The sequence below is a fragment of the Limanda limanda genome, chromosome 22, assembly GCF_963576545.1.
Source record: "Limanda limanda chromosome 22, fLimLim1.1, whole genome shotgun sequence".
Lineage (NCBI taxonomy): Eukaryota > Metazoa > Chordata > Actinopteri > Pleuronectiformes > Pleuronectidae > Limanda > Limanda limanda.
Genome location: NC_083657.1, coordinates 1,663,827 through 1,684,896, shown reverse-complemented (window position 1 = coordinate 1,684,896; position 21,070 = coordinate 1,663,827). Strand labels below are relative to the sequence as shown.

Genomic DNA, 21,070 nt, shown 5'->3' with positions numbered 1-21,070 from the left:
TGTTTTAGAAATGTGCAGCGAAATATAAACCTGAGGAACTCTGTGGTCTCATTGTGGTGAGACCCCCCCCCATCTCCGGTAATGACCCTGCACTTATTAAACACATTCATTACAAACTAATCACCAGTCGCAGCGACACCGTTTCCTGTTTTCTTTTCCTTTTTCTCATTTCTTGACCTCCTCTCTCTCGAGCTTCCTTTCTCATCACACCTTCAGTCTCCTCCGCCTGCTTCTCCTGAGGTGGAGACTTTAGATCTCACTAACACCCGACAACGAGGCCTAATAAAGTCTGAGCTGTAATAACCCAGATCTGAATGAAGCAGCGGTTCAATAAAGAGACGAGACCAACGTGTGTAGGAAAAATCTAAAAATGAAACGTGAAAAATGCAATAACTGGGACTGATGGACGGACTTTACTCACTTTCATTTCAATTTGGCCTCGTGAGATGGAGTGGGGAGAAGTGTGTGTGTGTGTGTGTGTGTCTGTGTGTGTGTGCGCTGTTTGAGTCAACCTTCCAGTTGCCGTAGCAACAACAACCTCGGCACAAGCCACACGGATGCCTGCTCTTCTTCCTCGATCCAGTTTGAGACGAAGGTGACGGAGCGATGAGATGGAGGAGTTGGAGGAGATGGAGGAGATGGAGGAGGTGGTCCTGTAGTGAGACTGAGGGTCAGTAAGTGCCACTGCCAGAGGGGGGCGCTGTTTGCCTCCGAGGTGCAACAGTTGGGAGGTCACACACATCCTCCCGTGTGTCCTCCTCCCTGAGGACAGATGTTAGCAGCTGTCTGTCGGCTGGCTTCTCCCTGAACAGGAACTGTGATGTCACTTCCTGCTGCTGAGTCCCATCACTGTTTATTAAATCAGTCGCTGTAATAAAAAGTGATAAACGTGGCTCATAGCTTTTCAGTCGCTCTCCAGTGACGCATGAAAAATGAAAGAAATTCACTTTTTACAGGTATTCAAATAAATGTATTAGTATTTGTTGTAGTGGTTGAATATTACTACTACTACTACCAGAAGTACACATAACTCTCCCTTGTGCACTTCATTTGGATAGTGACTTTTGTTTTAACTTCATTAACCTTTTACACAGGTTTTGATTTTATTTCATGATTTATAATGTAAGCTAAATTAAAGTAGTTGAGAAACATAAACACCCCCCCCCCCCCCCCTCACCCACAGGCTGTGGCACCGTCCATGTTGGCAGAGCAGAGGCCGGATCATGTTACACACTGTTATTAATAGTCTCCCTCTCCCCTTCCCTGTTGTAAATTAATATCTGAGATGAGCTCACTCCTCTGCTCACATCTCTCTTTCTCCCTCATCCCATGTTTCCTTCCTCCACGAAGATCAGCTCTTTCAAAATAAAATTCACGCGCGGGTATTTCCGGAGAATCACGCATATTAATGACGTATGAAATGAGCCAATATTCCTTCAGAGAGCAAATTAAAGCTGTTGATGGATTTGAGTCGTCAGTGTCAAATAAAGTCATGAGAAATAACAAATAAGGCTCAAATTCAAAAGTGTACAAAAATCATTTAACAAGTAAACCGATTCCATGACAACGGAATATGCCTCATCACTCACTTTTGTCTTTCCACCTTACACACGTAAAAGTACAACTTTTTACTTGCAATATTTCTAGTTTTTTAAGTCTTATATTTAGCTTTCCCTTTAAATGTCCTTACTACTCGTAGAACTGGTATAAAGTCAACATTTTATGAATGAACTGTACATAAAAACATTATCGATTAGAAATATCCTATATTATTATCACTGATAGTGTAACTTTTTGTAAAACCAAATGTTTTTCACTGTCATGCATTTTGAATTTGAACTCAGACTCCTGGTCCGTGCAGGACGCCCTCTGACCCGACGTGCACGGACGCCATCTTGTCCACAGCGCTCGTCTCGCTCAGGCCTTATTTTTAGCGAGAGTCCGGCTCCTCTGCAAAACTTAATATGGGAATGGAATCCTGGAGCTCCTCTTTCCTGCGTCTCTCGTCCGTCCATCCACCCGGAGCGTCTGTCCTCCAGGACACTGAGCCGGGATCTGGAGCGCCACGAACACCCGACACAACCGCCGGCCCTTTTCAAAGCCACTGCTTCCAGCAGCTGTGACCCGAGCGTGACTCCTCCCACGTTACCACCCCTCTGATATGTCTCTGAGCCCCCCCCCCTCTCAGGGTGCACCCTGGTTTATTGGCAGCCCCTCCATCGTGGATCCTGGACGAGTGGGATCAGTGTCTGGCTCCTCCTCTTTCCGTGGGCGGTGGCGTCAGCATTAACCACGTGTGGCTCTTTTAAAAGGAGGGGGTCCCCCTCAGAGCGGCTCTTCTCTCGCCGGCGGGGTCAGGAAGTGGATCCTAACGCTCCCGTGTCGACACCAGCTGCTGTCAGGAACGACCTCAAACCTCCAGGTGTGTTCTTCCTCCACCTCCGACCCCACATCTGTACTAACGGCTCTGAGAAGAGGACGTCTCCTGACCACGGTGACCATAGCCATGAAGTGGGGCTGGGTGTTCCTGGGGGTCTTCCTCTCTTTGGGGGCCCTGTCCTGGGGCGACAAAGGCTTGGAGATCCCCGAGTACGACGGCAAAGACCGGGTCCACGCCCTCAGCTCCAAGAACTACAAGTCCGTCATGAAGAAGTACGACGTGATGGTGATCTACTTCCACAAGAACGTGGACGGGAGCCGCAGCGCCATGAAGCAGTTCCAGATTGAGGAGCTGGCGTTGGAGGTGGGTCCCACGCCGAAGCATGACTCAGGATGGATCTGTTGCCTATGGGGGGGGGGGGGGGGGAGGGTCATAGTGGGGGGGAGGAGGAGGAGGGGAAGGGAAGAGTTTCACATGGATCCTTCTGGCTCCGGTCGGGGATTCCTGGATGCAGATGTGGCTTTGAGGGTTTCAGGTGAGGAGGAAGAGAGCAGGTGCAGCGCCGGGGTCACCGGGGTCACCGGGGTCGCCGGGGTCACGGTGACGGATTCCTGGATCTTTCGGCTGAGTGATTTGAAAACTGTCTGAATTCACTCCAGTGTGGATACAGAAACGTTTGCTAACACAACCTCTGGCCTGGTTGATGAGTCGACATCACACATGCTAAGACATGTAGCTCTACGTTAGCATGCAGTTCAAACTAAATAAGAAACCTGGCGTCCTGCCTCCCGCCCAGTGTTGCTTAAAGGACAAGTTGTATAGATGTTGGATTCGTTTAGAAACCTTGGTCGGTAACTTAATTTAATAAAATTACCCCTGAAGGTTCATGGTCAAAGAGCCAGACTGGGGTTTAGAACCTTCTCTCTAAGGGGAGGGGCCTCTGGTGGAAGCTGGTGTGTTGTCTACGTTTTTCGTCCCCTGTTGTTGTGACGTTTGCATTCTTCCAGTTTCGTGTTGGAAACTTTGTCAATGTGCACACGAGGGGATTTTATCATTGCTGCTGCATTGTCTCATCATCTGATTTGGACGTTTCTCAGACGTTTTACTTCGGGGCCTGGGAGGAAGATATCTGTATTCTCGTGTCTGTCTGAAGCAGCCTGAGAGTTGTTCTGTAGATTCTGTCCCCAGATGTGATGCCTGATCCTTTCTAGCTCCGTTGAATCCGCAGTTAGATTCTGGACAACAAGCAAAACAAATATGTATCTTCCAGAAGCTGAGAGGCCTTTGAGCCAGGCACTTCCTCTCAGTCTGCTGCACTCAGCCGATGCACTGTGTGTTTTCCGGAGTCTCTTATTAAACCTGTCGGACTCGGGCCTGCAGGCGGAGCACCTGGGCCGCAGCGTCAGCCGGCGTGTCCGCAGCCCCACGTCCTGTCAGATCCACGGTGTCTTCTTACAGAGCTGACGCGTGGCTGCGTAAGTCACCTCTGGAAATAGCCCAGCGCGGCGCGGCGTGCTTAGCAAGAGGCTAACGGCCCTCGGGGGGGGGGCGGACGGAGGGTTTATCTCACCTCTGGCCCGAGAGAGCGATGCTTCCTGCAGCAGATCCACCGCTCCACTCTCGCTTGTCTCACCCACTTCCTGCCAGTTGCGGCCGTCCAGCCAATCAGGAGAGAGCTGGAGGTGTTCAGAGGCGGGGGGGGGTGTGCTTAAAATAGCTGGTCATTACCACCTCTGAATCAGGGAGCATGAATTATTAAAGTGCAGCGCTCGGGGAATAAAGTCATAACTACCTTTGTTCAAACCTTAGACCTGATAGGATCCATCATGTACTTTAAGACTGTTTCTGTTTGACCTCTGACCTTTAAAGAACTGTAAATGCTCTGGCTCATCAATCACTGCACGGCTCAGATTGCAGCGATCTTTTTTCATCAACACACACACACACACACACACACACACACACAGGGTTGCTATGTCACCCTGTGTAACATCCAGTAAACTGAGCAGAGCCACACTGGGTTCAACCTTTCCTTAATATCACAATACGTCCAAATGCTTTTACAGATTTCACTTAATTTTATCTCATTTATTTTACAGGGACAAATTATGAAGGGGAAAAATTTTTATAGAAATATGTATACATAAATAAAGGTATGTACAAAAGGTAGAGATATATAAATACTTAATTAAATAAATGCAGGAATATGGGAATACGGGAAAAGCCTTTTTAATCGAACTGCATTTATCCTGTTATTTATTCAATTGTGTGTTTAGGCATTTATTTATTTATTTAACCATTTATATTTGTTCTTTATTATTTTATCCTAGTGGTGTTTGAATTTCCCAGCGGCTCTCAGGGGAGCTGCTAACAAGTCACACACATTGAAGTGCATGGCAGCTCGGTGGAGTGCAGTATGATTTCTAATTGATTGATTTACTGTTCAAATACCACGGCCTGATTTATCGAGCCTAACCAACCCTACCTCATCGTGACAATCTGAAAATTATTATTTAGCACATATTGTTCATGTGATATGAGGTCTTCAACCAAACCTTTAATGAATCTGTGTGAACATCTCATCCTGCAGAGTCTCCAGTTCTGAAACTCTAGATTTCAGAAACTGCATTAAAGTGACTTGAACGGTAAAAGAAGCTGAATTCATTGATCTATAAGTTGCTATAAGACTCCTGCAGAGAAACGTGAGCGTCCATTAAAGAGTGTCAGCCACGAGCTAATGGAGAAGACGTGTCTCTGATTTATCTCCGGGTTTAAATAGAATTCTCTGACTAACAGAGGACGGGGACAGAGGTGGACACGAGCTGTGTGAACACGTGTCTCTCAGGAAATCTTCACGGTTTGAGAATCTCGTCTAATCTCCGTCCGTCTGCTCAGAGACCGGGGAAAAGGTCAGACTGTTGCCGTGGTAACCGATAGCTAGACATGTCGGAGCCCTCCTCGTTTCACCGGCACAATACATTTCATGCCTGCATTTTTAATGGTAGCACATGGCATTGATGGAGAGAGAGAGAGAGAGAGAGAGGTAATGTTGTTTGAGGTTTGCCTCAGACGGCTGAATCAACAAGCTGCTTCATTCTGGTAGAGGAATAAGAACAACTGAATTCAAATTAATTAAATTAAAAAGTCTATTACAAACGTTCTAAAAATATAGAAAAAATAAATAAATATTGCACTTATGTTTGGATGGGTTTTAAAGATTATAAATTGTGTTTTTTAAATAACAAAATAGAGAGTCCCCCTTAAAAACCTTAAAAACCTGTGAAGCTGTGAACCTGCCAGACTCTTACTGACTCTGATCTGAAGCCACAGACGTTGACACCCGTCATCCTGAATCCTCAAGTGGGTTCGGATCTGATTACCTCCAGTTATCTTGGCTCAGGCCGGGCCAGCGGGCCGAGTCTCTGCGGACTCTTGGTGAACCTGCAGATCCTTCGGCTTCATGACACTTCATCGCTCCTCCTTCTTACCTCGCCACAGGAAGCAAACGTTTTATTCGCCTCCATTACCGTTGGTTTAACCTTGAATACAAGATAAAAACTATTCCTGGAACCAACCTCCTGATCTGGATCTTGACTAAAATGTGTTTTTAAGAAGTTCTTCCCGAGGTCTCCACTTCCTCAAGACTTCCTGGAAATGGGTCCAACAGTTTTCTCGTAACTAACGAACGGGGGTGAAAACATAACCTCTTAAGCAGCTCTGGATAATTAACATTTAGTGACATGACGTTGATGGAGCTCCTGTTACCTTTTCCTCCTCCGTCCCCCGGGTAAGGGTGTGAAAGACGCTAAATTAAGACCTGATTTGTCCCATGTGATGTCATTAGCTGTGACAGGAGTAAGATGAAGTGTCCTCGCTCTTCCTCCGCGGTGATGATGATGATGATGGCGTCCCCTCGGCGCTGATGGGTGAAGACGTTTGTTCACGTTCCGCCTCGTCCACTTTCCTCCACGTCACAACCCACCTGTGGTTTGTGGAGGATTCAGAATGGAGGCTCAGCTGTCGTTGAAACACATAGTTTCACGATATGGATCATCTGAGATGTGTTCAATGCTTATTATCCCAAATATAACTTCACCTTATTTTGCCTTTTAAAGTAGAAATAGTTGGGCTTTTGCACATAATCTAATTTGTATATAATTAATTATCATTGTATTATTCAAAACTGCAAAAGCAGAGGCTGAGGTATTGAGTTCCAAGCTAGAGAAACTCAGAATCCTGCTTTACCCATGATGCAACACATTATGTTAATACTGGAGGTTGTAGATGAAGACTTGATGACATCACAATGACATCATCAGAGTTGCTTATTTTATGGCCCCTCGAACAAAAATAAGATGCAGATGCAGAACTTAGATTATTTAAATACGTGAAATAGGAAAGTCAAAGCGATTTCAGGGCGTAACTCGGATCAAATTTCCACAAAGACCATCGGTGGTTGAATATTCGCTGAGGCAGCGGTTCCTGTAAACGCCTGCAGACTCTCAGCTCATCGAGGGACCTGTCAGCGTCTCCGTCCAAAATAGTTCCCGAGCGCTCGCATGCTGTTTCTGTCTCACGCTAAATTTACCAGCGCCGTCCGCCCGTCCCCTCGGCTCCGAGGCCGAATCTCCGTGAAGTGAAATAATCCAGAGAAGAAGAAATTCTCCTCTGAATATTGACAAAGTTGACGAGATTATTTTACCATTTCACCATTTTCTGACCATATTATAGACGGATATTTTAGATGCTAGAGGAAATATGAATGAAGCGGCAATAGACTGTTGCAGTTTACCTCTACAGTTTGTTTCATGTCCCATCCGCTTACATGGAGGAGGCGCTGTACATGAACCAGCCATTAGGGGGCGATCCAGACATTTTGGCTTCACTTTTAGGAACTTGTCGTCTCATCCATCTTTAAATACAGTCAATGCTAAAGACCCTGAAACTAAAGAAGCGTTTTAACCCGTCATTAAATGTAATATTTACACGTTTTCACTGTAACATATCAAAAAATGTAATTGTGATTGTGCTAAGTTGCTCACTGATCTTTATTAACACACTTTAATGTTGTTATTTACCATAAACACGACTCAGCCTGTGAATGCAGATGTTTGTAATGAGATCAGATGTGACGCCTCCCTCGGCTCCGCCCTCTGAGCCTCGGCCTCTTTATCAACAGTCGATCAGCGGAGACGTGTTTGTTATGCAGCTTATTTCTGTCAAAGTGAGTCATTCACAGATGGTCCCAGACTCGTCTGCCCCCCCCCCCAGTCCGCTCGTGTGCCTGTGAGAGTTCCAGAAGCCGTTCCATACATCTCACTCATCTCCCATGAGGCCACGGAACAGAAAACTGTGAACTCCGAGTTCGAGGAATCTTTATTTTATCTCTCAACGCAGGCGTTTGAAGAAGCTTTTGAGAATCTGAGATGAAGCTGGTGCAGTTCCAGTAGCTGCGGGCGAGTCGGAGTGTTGTCAGTGCTCGTGTGTATGAATCTTTCATGCCCACCCCGGCGCAGTGTTGTGTAACAGCCCTGTGCAGAACAGCCTGATGTGTTACAGCAGCCATCACTGATTCACCGTTTGTCTGACGCTGGCACAACTTCTCATCCTGCACAGATCCCGGGACACTCGCTCTCACAGGAAACCTTTTCATCTTCCTCTCTTTCTACAGATTCAGCTCTAATTTCAGATGATTATTGTGGAGTCAGACTTCTTACTGGGAAGAGGAGAAAGTGATGTTGTGTTGTGACGTCGTGGTGGTTGAAGAGGTTGTGTGTAGAGAAGGAAACGTGGTGCCGACTCTTAACCACCTGATTGAGCTTTGTTCACTTCCTCTTGCTGCGTGTGCGGTTCCCGGTGAGAGTGGAAACACCTGCAGGTTCCTGAGATGACTCCGTGATGAAAAGGTTCAGAGTGCTTCCTGCCTCCAGCTCCGGCTGATGAGGTGAAATGAGAGGGTTCAGACCGACATGGTGAATGGATTCCCTGCAAATCACTGTGATTACTCTCCTGCTCTCTCGTCCGGGGCTTTTGTCTGAGAGGTTTTTCATATCTGAACTGTGCAGCAGGAGAGAAAGAGACAATTGTTTGTGATGAGAATGAAAAGGTCTCGAAATAATTCCCCGTGACCCGGCGTGGGTTCGATCTCGACCCTGGAGAGGGAGGCGCTGATCATCAGTGCAATCGAATGCAAACAGATACCAAAAAATATCTGCATCCACATGAGAACACCTGGTATATTATCAATATATCCACTCATCTATACAAATCAATGATTGGATATGATTATCGCCCCCCTGTGGCTGCAGAGGGAAAAGTCACAATGTGTGAGATCAGAGATATTTGGTGCGAGAGCATTTTAGACAAACGTGTTGGTCCGTGTTGTTGGGCTAACCAGGATCAGTGCACAGCAAGTATTTCAACGTCTATATTACAAGAAATACGAGCCCACGGCTGTGCTGCCAACCTGCCACCCCCCCACCCCGACCCCCCTCCCTCCCCCCGGCTCATCGGTCGATGCCAAGTGCGGCAAAGGACCCGGAGCTCGTTTCTGACGACTCACCGTGGCGCTCTGCCCTCGCATGGCGTCACCTGACCAGCCCACGGTGACTGGGCTCCTGGTGATGGAGCCAAGCGGCGACCTGCTGACCTCTCACTTGGCTCGGGGGGGGCGGGCTACCGGATGTTAACGAGCGAGCGGGATGAGGAGGGTGAGCGGGCGTCAGGGGCTGAGTTATCATTTACAGAATATCCAGAGGATGGGAAAGAACATTGAGGAAGAGGAGGAAGCCGAGAGGAGAGGTTGTTTTTCAGCGAGGACCGAACTGATGAGCGCGGCTGACAGGCGTGATGGATGAAGTGTCAGGTGTCTGTGGCCCCGCCCACTCCACACCCATTTCTATAAGTGAAGGATCTCAGGCCTCTGTTCTGCTCCTCAACAGGCGTCTTACACGACCTTATATGGCCGCTCCTCCGTCGCTTCCACCGAATCTTCTCCTCTTATAAATACCCCTCTCCTCCGAGTGTGGCCTGTGCTGACGAGGACACACGGGACAGTTTGCACTTCAGCAAATTGATATTCAATCTAATTAATCGTGAAAATAATGGTTGTGAAATATGAGCTTGTCTTTTATTTATTCGCCAACGTACATATTTTGTGAATTCATGTGCGCAGCCGTTAATCATAGACTGTAAATAAAGATGGACGACATGACGGCTTCCAAAAGTGAAGCTCAAGCCTTAATTGACCCCTGGTGGCTGGCTGCAGTATAGGTCTTAAATCCAGGCCTCCTCCATGTTTGTGGACACACTTTAAAAGTTAATGCATATAAACAATTTTGGTTTCTGTCAAGTTTAGGTAGTTCTCGTCCCTATGATGTTCTCTCAAGTGTTCATGTCTCTGATTTTGATAATTGTCAGCAAACCCTGATTCCCCGATCACTTCTTCGCAGACTCTGGCTCCAAATGTCATAGACGGTGCAAGAGGGTTTTATTTACAATCTATAGTGTATATGCTGAATTCTGGCTTATTGACTGTGTTTTTCTATCGATTAACGAGCACGCTTTCCTATCAAATAAAATCAATTCAACATGTGCGTGTGTGTATGTGGGGGGGGGGTGTATGGCTTTAATCGTCCTCTCTGTTTACATTTGGACCCGTCTTGTCTCCTCTGAAGGCCGCTCCCTTCTGTTGTAAACCTGGAGGCTGTGACTTTTGTGCTTTGCCCTAAAGCGTTGCCTCTTCTTGCAGTTTATCACGAGACAAGCAGCCAATATCTTCCAGGTACGTCCCGACCTGCCGCTCTGTGTCTGCTCGGCTCTGATCCCTGTGCCGCTGCTGATTGTCCCTCGTCCTCTCCTGGACGGCACTTCAGTCCAAATGTCCCAGACGTGTGAGGACTGAGCTGCTCTCACAGTCCAGCAGCAGCTTGGGCTGCGAGCGCTTGATTGACGGGTGAACTGATGAATTCATCCATTCATAGGAAGGGCCGATCGTATGTCCAGCACCCGGGCACTGGGGCACTTCAGGGTCACTTTAGATTTCAGATGGGACCAGTTTTAGTCTCTGAAACTCCTGTTGTCCCAGAACAACGGAAGAAACTGATATTTCTTATGGAATTCTCAAAACATTCAATTAATTACGCTTCATAAACTCGAAAATTAAGGGAGAGCAATTTAATAAGAATCACATTCTGCTCCAAACATATTCCCGATGAGGAACTAAACCAAAGTACACACACTCAGTCTGATAAATATGGCTTTTTAAAATCTAGATTCATGAATTATTCCCCGGGAAATTAATGAAAAGTTCAAAACACAAGCAAAATTCCCAAAAGGTCACAGGAACGTCTATCTAAACGGAACAGTTTGACATTCTGGTAAATGCATTTGTTTGTTTGTCGTTTTATTCTGAAGCTAAAGCCAGTTCACTTCCTCCCGAGCTTAGGCTAGTTTAGCTTAGCATAAAAACTGGAAACACAGGGACTGTTTGAAGCTAACACACTCTCACACTTTGTCTTCGTAGGACAACCCCTCGCTGGACTTATAGATTAAGATTTTATGTTGGAATATGCAGAATGAGTATTGATCCTCTCACCTCAAACTTCAGCAGAAAGTGTCCGAGTAGAACGATTTGTGAGTAGGAACATCCTTTATTTTCTGGTTTGGGTTAAAGTAAAAGAAGGTGGAACATTTCCCACGATCCTGAGGAACCTGAACTCTGCAGAGCCACAGAATGGAAGCTTCCTGTGAAGCTCGTCCTCGTCTTCCTGCACAAAGCGTCTGTGCTGCTGCTTTCAGTCGTTTGGCTGCTTCTGAATGTCGTCCAGTCTGTAAGGCTGCTTCAACAACACCTAGAAGAAATCAAGTGTTTCTGTGTATTTGTACATACAAATATGAGAGATGCGTTGTGTGTACAGTTTATTTACAGTACATGTGCATGTGTGCAGCGGCTGAATGTTCCCAAAGGGCGAGTCCCGCTCCACCACACCTGTCGCAGCGTCTCCTCGCCGCCACATATTTGGCTCAAGTTCTGCCCCTCTTGTTCTTCTGGCGTGTGGAGACCCCCCCCCCCCCCCCCCCCCATGCCGGCTTACCAGGGCTGTCGATTGTTGGCTTTGGTTTCACTCCGATTTAGAAAGTGCAAGGCAGCAGTCCAAAGCTTTTGCTTTTAAGGCCTTGAAAGTGAGATGAAATGCCAAGTGTGTATTTATCTTGTGTAAATGAAACTTTTTACTGGAGTTCTGAGATCAGGGAATCAGACGGCGACACGAGTCAGACGCACAATCAGCAGTCGTATGAAACTCAATAGAACTTTGTCTCTGTGTGTGTGTCTCTCTGTGCAGCTCGCAGCTCAAGTCCTCGCCGACCTGGACGACGAGGACATCGGATTCGGGCTGGTGGACGAAAAGAAGGGTTCTGCTGTGGCCAAGAAGTTGGGTAAGATCAATGCTCACTGTAGCTCGGTTTAAATTATCTCTTTCCTTTAGAATCCAAAATTGCCTTCACTGAATTTGTGAAAGTGAAACACAACAAAAGCAAATATTCTCAGACGTCACAATCGTCCCCAGTTATTATAATCAACACAACAAGAGATGAGCACAAACTTGAGTCCAAATATATATATGTGCTATTAAAAATGATTTGACAACAACAAAAATGTAACTAATGATTAACATGTGAAACAGTCCTGCCCCCAAGTGGTCACCAAAGATATTTCAGCTGTGTGTGTGTGTGTGATCACTTTCCACATATTGTTTGCTGGTGTTGTGTATGGAAAAGTAAATATTAATTAATTTGCAGCACTGACAAAAGAGTTAATTTTACATAGATTGCAACGTTACTTGATATATTCTGAAACCAATAAGCTATGTTTATAATAAAAAGCTACTATAATGTTTTAATTTACACCTGTACATGTTAAAGTATATATTTCATAGTCTATTATTTGGGTGATTATGTGAATGCTCCATAATTCTCCTATTCTGTGCAATGACCTTAAAAGGAATTATGCTAGGTTCTATTTTATTCTCATGATTATTTATAATTGTGTACATTGTGTGTAAGAATCTTTGTTGTAATGGTGGAGTGACTGAAGCTCTCTCCGATCCTCAGGTCTGGACGAGGTGGAGAGCATCTACATCTTCGCCGACAACGAGATCATCGAGTACGACGGCGAGCTAGCCTCCGACACGCTGGTGGAGTTCATCTACGATGTAAGAAGTCTGTGGTCGTCACATGTTTACCCAGGGCAGCTGCAGTGATACTGCTCTGTATAATAATCCATTGAATCCACTGGTCAGGTGATCGAGGAACCAGTGGAGATCATCGACAACGAGCGCGAGCTGAAGGGCTTCCACAACATCGATGAGGTCATCAAGCTGGTCGGCTACTTCAAGAGCGAGAAGTCTCCTCGTAGGTGGAAGTGGACGAACTTCAGATCAGTTGTGATGAATCTTTCCTTCAGTTCTATCTTCTTCTGCCTGTTCTCCATCCAGACTTCATCGAGTACGATGATGCTGCCGAGGAGTTCCACCCCTTCGTCAAATTCTACGCCACATTTGACCCCAAGGTTCGAACTTCAATTTCAAAGGAGAGCAACAGAGCAAAAATGAATTCTATTAAAATGTTAATATTTTCTGTTTCCTCCTCTCGATTCACGTGACTTCAGATCGCCAAGAAGCTGAAGCTGAAGATGAACGAGGTGGATTTCTACGAGCCGTTCATGGAGGATTCCGTCACCATTCCAGGGAAACCCTACCTCGAGGCGGAGCTGGTGGAGTACATCGAGCAGCACGACAGGTGAACAACTCATCACCACATCGAGCAAGAACACAAGATCAGCATTTCAATATTTCAGTGTGAAACATTTTAATTTGAATGTCTTATTGCTTCAGGCCCACTCTGAGGAAGCTGGAGCCTCACAGCATGTACGAGATCTGGGTAAGAGACGTATCTGTGATTAAAGAGATTCAACAATATTCATATTTCATCTTGATTTAAAGAAATGGACCCGTCTCTGTGTGTACAGGAGGACGACATTGATGGAGAGCACATCGTTGCCTTTGCTGAGGAGGATGACCCTGGTTACTTGTTTTATTCTTTAATTATAATCATAGTTCTGATTTATCCACACAGCATGTACCTGACCTTTGACCTTTTCTCTAGATGGTTATGAATTCCTGGAAATCCTGAAGGAGGTGGCACGTGAGAACACCGACAACCCAAACCTCAGCATCATCTGGATCGACCCCGACAACTTCCCCTTGGTATGACCCCCCCGAACATATGGCTATGTATTAACACTTCTGAAAATTACTTCTAATGTCTAATGGTGTCAGAACATATATGATATAATTTGATGTGATATCTCTGTGTGGTTTTCAGCTGGTGCCGTACTGGGAGAAGACGTTCGGTATCGACCTCTCTGCTCCTCAGATCGGAGTCGTTGATGTCGAGGATGTAAGCAAACCCCCCCCACCCCCCATGAATCCCAAAACTAAATAAATGCTGCAAACTTGTTCGGAATACTACCCAGATCAAAAAGTATACACTTAAAAAACTTTGGTTTTATGTGCATGCTAACCAGCTAGCCCTTTCTTGTACCGTCGTGCAATACCATGTTGTACCACAAAGGGCGATAGTGAGACATTGCAGCACCCTGCTATCACATCAACATAAGTAGCAGCTGTGAGTAACCATAAGCAAATCAGGTCGATCGCCCCCTGGTGGCTGGTGGCATTAAAGGGCTTACAAACCTGCCTCTTCCGTGCTAGCTGATGGGACGTGGACCAAACTAAAAAGTCACGTACACGTTGTGGCTACGAACAGATTTTGTCCTCATGTGATTTAGTGAAATGTCTCTGTCCGTCCCCGACAGGCCGACAGCGTGTGGCTGGAGATGGACGACGAGGACGACGACATGCCCACGGCGGACGAGCTGGAGCAGTGGGTCGACGATGTGCTGTCGGGAAAGATCGACCCAGATGATGATGATGATGATGAAGATGATGACGATGATGATGATGACGACGATGACGATGATGATGATGATGATGACGATGATGATGATGATGATGATGATGACGATGATGATGATGACGATGATGATGATGAAGACGATGATGACGACGACGATGATGATGATGATGACGATGATGACGACGACGATGAGGATGATGAATAAATGTTTACTACGATCTTTTACTTCATTTTAATTTAGCCAGAAATGAAGAAAGCTAAATGTAGAACCATATTTTTCTAACATCAGCAAACACACAATCTGTTTGCCTCCTGTACGGTTTCCTACGAGGGACAAACCTCACGACCCTCTGGGAAACTTTCACTGTCAGTTAGCGAAGGAGGTTTTCAGAGCGGCAGAGGGTTCGATTCCCTGCTGACCAACGGCTCTGATGCTAACTCAGGCTAACACAGGCTTACACAGGCTAACACAGGCTTACACAAGCTAACACAGGCTAACACAGGCTAACTCCCCTGGCGTTTTCTACCTACTGTCACAGGGTTGCCCCCCCGTTCTCATTTCCTCCACTTTACTGTAATCCTGTTGCCATGACGTTTTCTACCTGATGACGAGAAGAAACAAAGTCGCTCTTGTACTATTTTGAAAAGAGGAAAACCTGAACTCACTGGACAGTCTTAAAATTATTGAAATCTTGGAAAACCATCAAAGTACCAGATAATAAAATACTACAATACAAGTTGTTTCTGCTCTCATTAAAAATGAAAAAAAAAACAATGCTGTTTGTCGTTTTTAAAATATTCTGCTAAACGTGTGTGTGTACTTGTTTTTGTTGATTTTGTAGGACCTTCACCTGCAAAAACACTGACCTTTTCAGGACCAGCAGACCTTATGGGGACCAGCGCTCCTTATGAGGTCCTGGTTTTGGTTTGTCTGTCCACAATGAATGGAAGTGAATGTACTGTCATTATACTGTGTACTTGTGTGTACGTGCATTTATATATCTATATAGATGGATATAAAATAATCATGGACAGGATAATATATTTCATTTATTCCTCAAAAGAAAAGACAATGAACATATTGAGTATTTTTATTATACAAAGGAATCAAAAGATATTAGCACTGTAGCAGTTAAGGAAAATCTTACATGAAAATATAATTATGAACAAACTTATTGATTCTAAATATCAAACTTAGATGAACTGATCTTTATTTGAAATGTCTGTACGAGGAGGAATCAGTTAAAGTGTCACAACAGCACGTTTGAAGGTGACATTTAATCTGCCAAGACATGAGAAATTAATAACAAACTATGAAATATAACAACACTAGGTTAACAAGGTTAAAATGAAGAGGAAGGGATGATTCACAATGGTTTATTGCTCTGAATCAAATATTTCAAGGTCATGAATCGTCCCGAATTTTTTTTAAACAAAGGGGAAATTGAGTTTCCTCTTTTCTTTTCTTTTTCTTAATATATATATATAAATTTCACATAAAAAAAGAGTGAACTAAAACGCTTTAACTTTCCTCTTTGTTCACAACTACCGTGTGCTGCCAGGCTTTGCTACCATAAAGACGGAAAAAGCTGCGCTGGTTAAAATAAGACTACCGTAAGTGCGAGAGAAGTTAAAATTTAAAATGTGAGACCAAGCCCTCGTGTCGTAGAAGGACACGAGACCCTCCTCGTAGTCCACGAACACCCCCACCTTCTGAGGTTTGTCCCTCAGAGACAGGAGGACGCGTGGAGCTGTCAGGGCTGCGTTACCTTCGTCCTCATAGTGGACAGTCGCCCAGTAGCCATTGTCTGGGTTCATAGATGGAAATAGAATCGTGATGCAAATCCTATGGACAACTTCAGAAAATATAGGCATTCAAAGAATCAAGTTTTAGAGATGTAGTAAAATAAGGATAATTTGCTGATTGGAAATTGGACAAAACGGCTGTGAAATCTTAGTTTGACGTTCTGACAAACGTACAACTTAAAATGATAAAATGTGTGTGATACAGACTAGTGAACTCATAAGCGTTACTCGAATCACATGTAACCATATATTTTAAAAAGCTGAGACACGCACCTGCAAATGTGGGAAATCACTTGAGATCTGTGAAAACAAAGATGAAGTTAAAGTCACACAGATCTTCATCAGATGAAACACAAACCTGGATGAACACAAAGGACTCACCAACAAGGGAGAGCTCTTCCAGTTGCCGCTCAATTGGTTCCATCATGGCTGCAGTCGTTGTTATCAAGGAATCGAAGGACAACGACGTCTCCACACTGGTGTTGCTCCAATCCGTGGTTTCATCCAGAGAGATCTGCGTGAGGGGAAATCTCACAACGTCAGTTTCAAATCAGCCTCATGGAGACGTGACGATGTCTTTGCACGTCAGATCCTCGACTCACCTGAAGGTCTGGGTTTCTGTCCAACTCAGTGATGGTCTTCTGGAGTTCCTCAGTTTCTCTTTTCAGCCTCTGAAGCAGATCCTCTCCTTCTCTGTTTACCCTTTCTCTCCTTTAAGGTCAAATACAGGACGTTACGCTGATGGATCAATAATACGTCTGACCACACTTCACTGTGAGCCACGTAGAACCAACCTCTTCTTCAGAGGCTGCAGAGATCTTTCCAGAGCGTCCTCCACGACTTTCATCACCTCGGAGAAGACGTTATATGTCTCCAGCCACTCGTTGTCCAGGCTAACCTGATGATGGACAGTGGACATGTCAAGAGAAACATGGACAGAAACCATATTGTAAAAAGTGAATTCTTACTTTCAAGTCGAACACTTCTGCCATCTTGAGCTGCCTAATTTGAATTCTCTTCTGTAGCTCCGCCTTAAAGGAAGAAAAGGGAGAAATAAATAAAGTGTAATAGAACCGTAGACATGAAAGATGGACGAAGTGTCTCCACTTCCTCCCGCTGCATGAAAACTAAGCCAAAACATCCCAAATATTCTGCTGCTGCCATCTTGTGCTGGTGATTTGGAGCCAATCCCTCTCAGCTGTCAATCATAACATGTCATCGCATTTTAATCTCATCACAATAATAAGAAAAATGTCTGAGAACAAATTTGCAATATTTATGAGAATAAAGTCACATTAAGAAAATGTTGACACACGACTATATTTTCTCATTAAATTACAAACTCATTCTGAGCACTTTACAACTTTATTCTTGTTTTCTTCAAGATACTTCATAAAAATTACAGTGAACATCTTTAAGAAAATGTTATTTAATGTTTACTTTGCCTTTAACACACAGGTGACGTCCATTTTCTTTACCCATCTTTTACACATGCCCCAAATATATCTTTTAAAAAAAGGATTCATCCTCTGGGGACCATGTGGTGTCTGTGCCAAATTTCAGATTTTTCAGATTGATGACCCAATAAACAGTTTTATTCAGTGTTATTAGAAGTGTAATAATAACCCTCATGTTCAGGTATTCCACATCCCTCTGCTTCTCCTCTTTGTCCTCTCTTGGGCGGACTGCGGTTGTTGGAGGCGTCGTCTAAAAGGAGGAAAACATTGGATAATATAATGATGAAGAATCAAACTCTTTGTTCTTATGATCTGATTCACAGCGTGACGTTTCAACAGGTCGAACAGCTGTGCCTGCACCTGCTCGGCATCGGTGGAGTAAACGAGCGCTCGAGGTCTGTACGTGTTGGGGGCGGTTTGATGACATGGGGGGGGCTCAGGAGTCTGGAAAACTGTGTAAACAAAGCTGTCAATCAAAGCTGCTGTAATGTGACTGTGTTTATTTGTGTAATGTTAAAACTCGTACATGGTTCATGTTTCTCGTCCACGGTGACGTCGGCAGCTGCCGGCTGCTCTGGGTCCCTCACTCCATTCTGCATGCATCCCCTCTTCTCCTGGTGGATCCTCGGGCCCTGATTGGTCGTCACTTTGGACCAACCTAAGTCGCAAACCTGGAGGATGTTTTCTGAGTCGTCTGTTTGAGAAATTACGGAAGAATTCATCAACATTTGGTCTTTATTTCCTTTTCAAATACGCATTCAGAACCAGAAAATACAAATATTTTATATTCAATATTTTGGTAAAGTGCTTGATTCGGTTTCCACTTTTTCTGTATCGTAATTTAATTTAGCACATTTCACCTTTTTGCAGCATATAAATATTGATAAAGTTTGTACATTTTCTATAACCACTCACCAGAGTCTATAGAAATCATCTTAGACTCGTTCGGCTCGGTCAGATTGATTGGATGTTCAATGGAGGAAGTTTGAGCGAACGTGTTCAGTGTCTGAGGAAAAACAAGTTTTTACATTTTATGCATGAAATTGGTGACGTATTCTGAATCCAACATGGACAGTTTCACACTTCGCTCAGTTTTCTACTAAATGTAGTAGAGTTTAATCTTCTGGAATGAAAACTCACCGCTGCTGGTGAATCACAAACCATGTCTGCGCTGACACACCTGTGGTGACACACCTGCAAGACAATCCAGCCATGGGTGTGTGTATGTGTGTCTTTGTTTGTGTGTGTGTGTGTGTGACGTCAAACAACAGAAGCTCAGTATGACAGGAGCTAATCTTTTATGAATAAACTGTAACTGTGGAGTGAATGGAATCAATAATAACTAACTTTATTTATAAAACACAAGCTGCTAAACAAGTTACAACTAAAGTGTTTAAACCAGTAAAAGCAGCAGAATCAAAGTGAACTGATCTCTGGAGGGACATGTTGTATTATAGTGACAACAAAGAGGTAAAATATAGATTTAATATAACCTGAATCAAACTTAACTAACCAGGAAAAAAGCAGAACAAACATTCTTCTGTACTGACATCGTGTTTTGTGTGAGAATCTTGGACATGAACAATTTAACATTAACTGTTTTTTACATTTACAACAGGAAACTTGATGTGTTTCCTCCTGACAGCAGCATTTTGAAGTATTATATTTATTGACACATCCTACTTTGTGTTTTCTACCTGCAGCATCACAGCCTGAAGAGTTTTATTAAACATCCCTGAACAGGTTTCATAATTCATCCTTTAACTTTCACAGTTACTAAATGTCACAAAGTTCTTTATAAAGTTGATCAAGTCTCATCGTGCTCTGCAGCTTCGATGCTCCTCAGTCCGAGTGATGATCTCTCTGTCGTTTCCCGACTCTCCTCCTCTGTGTTCTCTCTCTTCAGGTTAATTACTTTTGTTTCATTCAAAACAAACAGGTTCAACTCGCTCTCAGGAGATTTACCAACTACATTTACAAACCACAGCAGCAGCAGACACAGTTAGACACTAACTTTACAAGAATAGCGATGAAACTTAAAGAGAATTGAGTCAAAACTACACAAACAAGACGAAGTTTTACAAGAATTGTCATATTTTACAAGACAAAAGCCATAACTTTATAAGGATAAAGTCTTAATTTTACAGAAGTTAAGTCAAAGGAGGTCATTTTACGAATAAATAATTATCTATGAGAATAAAGTAATAAAATGTAAGTAAAGTAAAAATAATAGTTGTAATTTGGTGAAAAAACATATAAACTGAAGTTAATTATCATCATGAGATCATAAATGTGACATTTTGCTCAAACTTTTCACGGATATATGAATATGATCCGGTTTCTATTTTTGGAATTAGGTATTTTTATTTGGTCCTTTCACCCAAACATGTTTGGGTGAAATTAGAAATTAGAAACTGAGCAACATTAAGTTTCACATACATACAAAAAAAGTCTTTTCAGCCTCAAAGTTGTGACAGATGAATTTAATGATCATAAAACACATAAAACTAAATATTGAAATATATCATCTGTCTCCATAGCGCCTCTAGTGGTCAAGCAGGACACCATGTGTACAAGTTCATTGGTCAGGTTATAAAGTTTTATTTGTTTTATACCAACACCACAGAAATAAAAGACATAGAAAAAAGCTCTCGTCATTTAAACCCTCTTCCTGTAACATGATTTATGAATTACATCTTACATTAAACCACAACCAACACACAACGACATCTTAGGAATATATATTATATTATTTATCGAAGAAATAGAATTCAGCCCTTGAACACCTGAGTACCAACATGCAGCTACACACACATGTCAGCTCCCCTAAGGCTATATGCTCTGGAGCGCCCCCAGGTGGCTGGCTGCGTATAGGGCATAGCTCCATGTTAATGGATGGGACATGGACCAACCCAAAAAGTCAAAGTACCTGTTAAATAAAACAACTCTGTATCCAAATGATGAAAAAAGCGAAAGATTAGATAAGATAAGCTAATAAAATAAGATTCTTTATTATCCCTACAACGGGGACATTTTAATGGCATCACCCGTATCCACCATATTTTGGCTTCATATTTGTAACAGGAGGAAGTGGAGACACGACGTCCTTCTTTATCTGCATCTCTGATAATCTCATAATAATCTATCTATCTATCTAATATAATATATTGTAATTTTCGGCCACTGTAACGGACACACGCTTCATTCACTGTCTTTCTACAGGAGAGATGATCAGAGGAGCTGCGTTCTGACCCTTTTGTTGGAGATGTGGACTGAAATACGGGAAGATCTCTCCGCCGAACGCACACTGGGTGAACGAGTAAATGTGAGACCGAGCCGTCGTGTCGTAGAAGGACACGAGCCTCACGCGCTGCTTCCTGTCGGGGGGGTTAGAACTGGTCCATTGTCTGTCGAATCTGCAGTAAAAGTCAATCAGGTCGTTTGCAAG

At 43.9% G+C, this 21,070-nt stretch overlaps 1 protein-coding gene across 1 annotated transcript; it reads left to right on the top strand.

The window, feature by feature from the left end:
- Positions 1-2,506: 2,506 nt before the first annotated feature.
- casq1b (calsequestrin 1b) lies at positions 2,507-14,564 on the top strand. Its single transcript, XM_061066334.1, has 11 exons — positions 2,507-2,743; positions 11,725-11,818; positions 12,494-12,594; positions 12,682-12,793; positions 12,877-12,950; positions 13,050-13,180; positions 13,276-13,321; positions 13,410-13,464; positions 13,547-13,647; positions 13,766-13,840; positions 14,259-14,564. Exons 1-11 carry the CDS (start codon positions 2,507-2,509, stop codon positions 14,562-14,564), a joined length of 1,332 nt encoding a protein of 443 aa, XP_060922317.1.
- The last annotated feature ends 6,506 nt before the right edge of the window (positions 14,565-21,070 follow it).

Bases quoted from the DNA above. Each gene is read 5' to 3' on its own strand.
- casq1b (XM_061066334.1), top strand. From the start codon at position 2,507: ATGAAGTGGGGCTGGGTGTTCCTGGGGGTCTTCCTCTCTTTGGGGGCC. The intron at 13,181-13,275 runs GTGAACAACTCA...TTATTGCTTCAG, and splicing joins TACATCGAGCAGCACGACAG to GCCCACTCTGAGGAAGCTGG. The intron at 13,648-13,765 runs GTATGACCCCCC...TGTGGTTTTCAG, and splicing joins ACCCCGACAACTTCCCCTTG to CTGGTGCCGTACTGGGAGAA.